At 39.9% G+C, this 2,774-nt stretch overlaps 1 protein-coding gene across 1 annotated transcript in view; it reads right to left on the bottom strand.

The window, feature by feature from the left end:
• CIITA (class II, major histocompatibility complex, transactivator) overlaps positions 1–889 on the bottom strand; it is a gene marked incomplete at its 5' end in the record, with an annotated part of 8,166 nt that extends 7,277 nt beyond the window's left edge. The window contains 2 exons of the mRNA XM_009075449.1: positions 101–276; positions 824–889. Of these exons, the coding sequence (XP_009073697.1) occupies positions 101–276; positions 824–889 (242 nt within the window). The remainder of the gene's footprint in view (positions 1–100; positions 277–823) is intronic.
• Positions 890–2,774: the final 1,885 nt, after the last annotated feature.

Raw genomic sequence — 2,774 nt, forward strand, 5'->3', positions numbered from 1 at the left:
CCACAATCACTTTAGTCTCTAAGCCTTTATGTCCTGGAATTTGAAATATTTGGCTTCTATTAATGGGTGTCTTTTCCTTCCCTTGCAGACTGCAAGTTACCAGCTCCTTTTCCACTGCTTTTCCACTATTCTTTCCAGTCTTGAATTCAGTTTGGATTTGAACAAGTGTCTCATCAATAAACAGGTGATCCAGAGTTACTTCACGTTCCATGGCCACAAATCTGCAGGTGTCTTGGAAATAATCCTTCAGCGAAGCACAGAAAGTTTCCACTGACTCTAGAGAAACAAAAAGCACACACAAACTGAAGAAACCAGGCCACAAATTCCATCATTTCATGGTGGTTTCAGCACATTGTGCAGTTTAAGCACACAAGTGTAATATGGTCAAAACACATCTATTCCCATAAAGCCTCTAGGTCTGGATTTGTCATGCAAACTGCAGGTTAGAAGTGCAGGCACAACAGACACTTTTGGATTTCTGAACTAAATAATCTTGGGGTTATCTATAGAGTTGTTCTAACCAGTGAAGTACACTGACCTGCTGAGTAGGTAACTATAGCTAGATATCTAAAGGTAGTCATAGAATCATAGAATTTAGGGGTTGGAATGGACCTTACAGATCATCCAGTCCTGTTATCAATTTCGTGGCCTCCTCTAACTCTAGTCTAACTCTTACAACCAGGAACTGTGCTCAGACCTCCAGAACATCTTCACAAATGAATGCTGATTCCTATAACAATTAGCTTTTTTTTGTATGCAAAGAAACACAGAATCTTTTTCCAAAAAATACTGGAAGTTTTAAGTTTGAGGTTTCTAAACTCACCTGGTCTTTTGAAAGGTTCTTCAGAGGGAATTATGCAATCTTGAACTTCATTGAACACTTCTACATCTGGAGAAACAAAACAAGATGCTTGAAGAAGACAACTAGATAGTCATTGGCTCAGCTTTACTGATACTTATTGTTAAATAAAACCAATGCAAATTTTCAAGTTCGTTGAAATATATCCAGAGGAAGAGACATTTTGTTGATTTTATAAGGAATAAAATCCTTTTGCTACCAGGTGACATCCACTGCACTTTTCAAGTGTCAGTGTTTTGATAACTTCACATTCATACATTGTGCTTCTCTGGCTTCAAAATCAACAGCTCTTTTCATTATTCTGCACCTTGTAACTAATCATTAAGGATGAAAGTCACAAAGAAGTGACAATGGCTAACAGAATTTACCCATTGCTCTCCCTGACAAAGTCCTGTCACTGTCCAATTTTCTTTCTTTTTGCCTGTTTGTTTTCAAACCCCTGCAGACTTTTGCCCCTGGTCAGATGAGCAGTGTCTGCCTTACACAAAGAAACTGGGAATTTTTCAGGGAGAGAGTATTTTCTGCAGGCTAACAGTGACAGTGTAGCAGCATTGACAAAACTTTGGGTAGGAAAAGCTTTGCAGATGCAAGATAGAATTTAAATTGACAGAGACTGGAACAAACAGCCTCAGAATCTCATGGTAACCACATGAGACATGAAAACCCCCACCCAAATCAAAACAGGTTAGTCTTCCTAAAAGTTTATGAATGTATTTCATACCAGAATATTTGGATCATCTTGATGTAGAATGTAGTTTAAAAAAAATACAAACCTTAGAGTTTCAAGGAACTGGAAATTAATTCCTACCCTGCATGGAAGCAACCTTTGGAATGGCTCAAGTTTGCAGTTGCTTCTAGCAGGGAAGCACCACAGGCTTCCCATAAGCACATCCTTGTTCAGTGAAAGAATAATTTGATACAGAGATAGTCAGAAAAATCAACCTAAGATATTCACTAAAGAGGGATTGTACCAGAATAGAAAACCAGAAAAAAAGCTGTAAAGAGACATTTAGATGGGAAATCAATCAATCAAAAATCAACCAGGAGGGAATAAGTTTTTACAAAGGAAGAGAAACTGGTTTGGCATCTTATGTGCTAATTTTTCTGCTTCCTTTGGAACTCTGAGGGTTGTAACACACCTTTGTTGTGCTGCTGTAAACCAGTTGGCTGTGTATCCACATCAGCAGTGTATATAATTTATGAATACTTCCCCAAATTCTGGGATATTTGCTGCTTAATCCTCACCTTCTACTTTGGCTTTCAGGGAAGTGGTGGCCACGAGAGGGCAACAAAACACTTGTGCTGCAGCTGGAACACTGGGACACACACTGGGACCAGTAACAGGACCCTGGGACCAGAAATGGGACACTGGCATTGGACTCCCTGTTTGAGCATCTCTCCAAGGGCTGGAAAAGTGTCTCAGAAAAGTCTACCACGGGTCAGACTGTTACATCCTGACCAAGGCTCTGAGTTCCTTATAAGCCTTTCTGTACTGTTTAGTTAGCTAAGTCATCATCATTTTGGTTTTGGAGCTTCCACATGAGCTGGCTGCAGTCTGGCATCCAGCACGGAGCATTTCAGATACTCAGACCATGCCAGTACCAGCACAATTTCCACTTCTGATGATGCTGCTCAAGCTTTTGCATTGTTTTAACTAAACAAGACTTCTTCCAGAAACTAGAGCTCCCAGCAAACACAGGGGATTGGCTGCTAAAATATAGCTGAACCCATAGCTCTACAACCCTTTACCTGCACTTTGGTTTTGGATTAGACTAAGCAGTCAGTGATCAATACAATGAAGGAACTGCCATCAGTTCTTATTTTCCTCCATAAGGTCAATAAGAGTAAAGTCTGGAGGGAAGAACTGGCTTTGAACAGAATATAGGCCCTCTAACAATTCAAAGTACTGTATATA

This window comes from Acanthisitta chloris, unplaced genomic scaffold, assembly GCF_000695815.1.
Source record: "Acanthisitta chloris isolate BGI_N310 unplaced genomic scaffold, ASM69581v1 scaffold28825, whole genome shotgun sequence".
Taxonomy (NCBI): Eukaryota; Metazoa; Chordata; class Aves; order Passeriformes; family Acanthisittidae; genus Acanthisitta; species Acanthisitta chloris.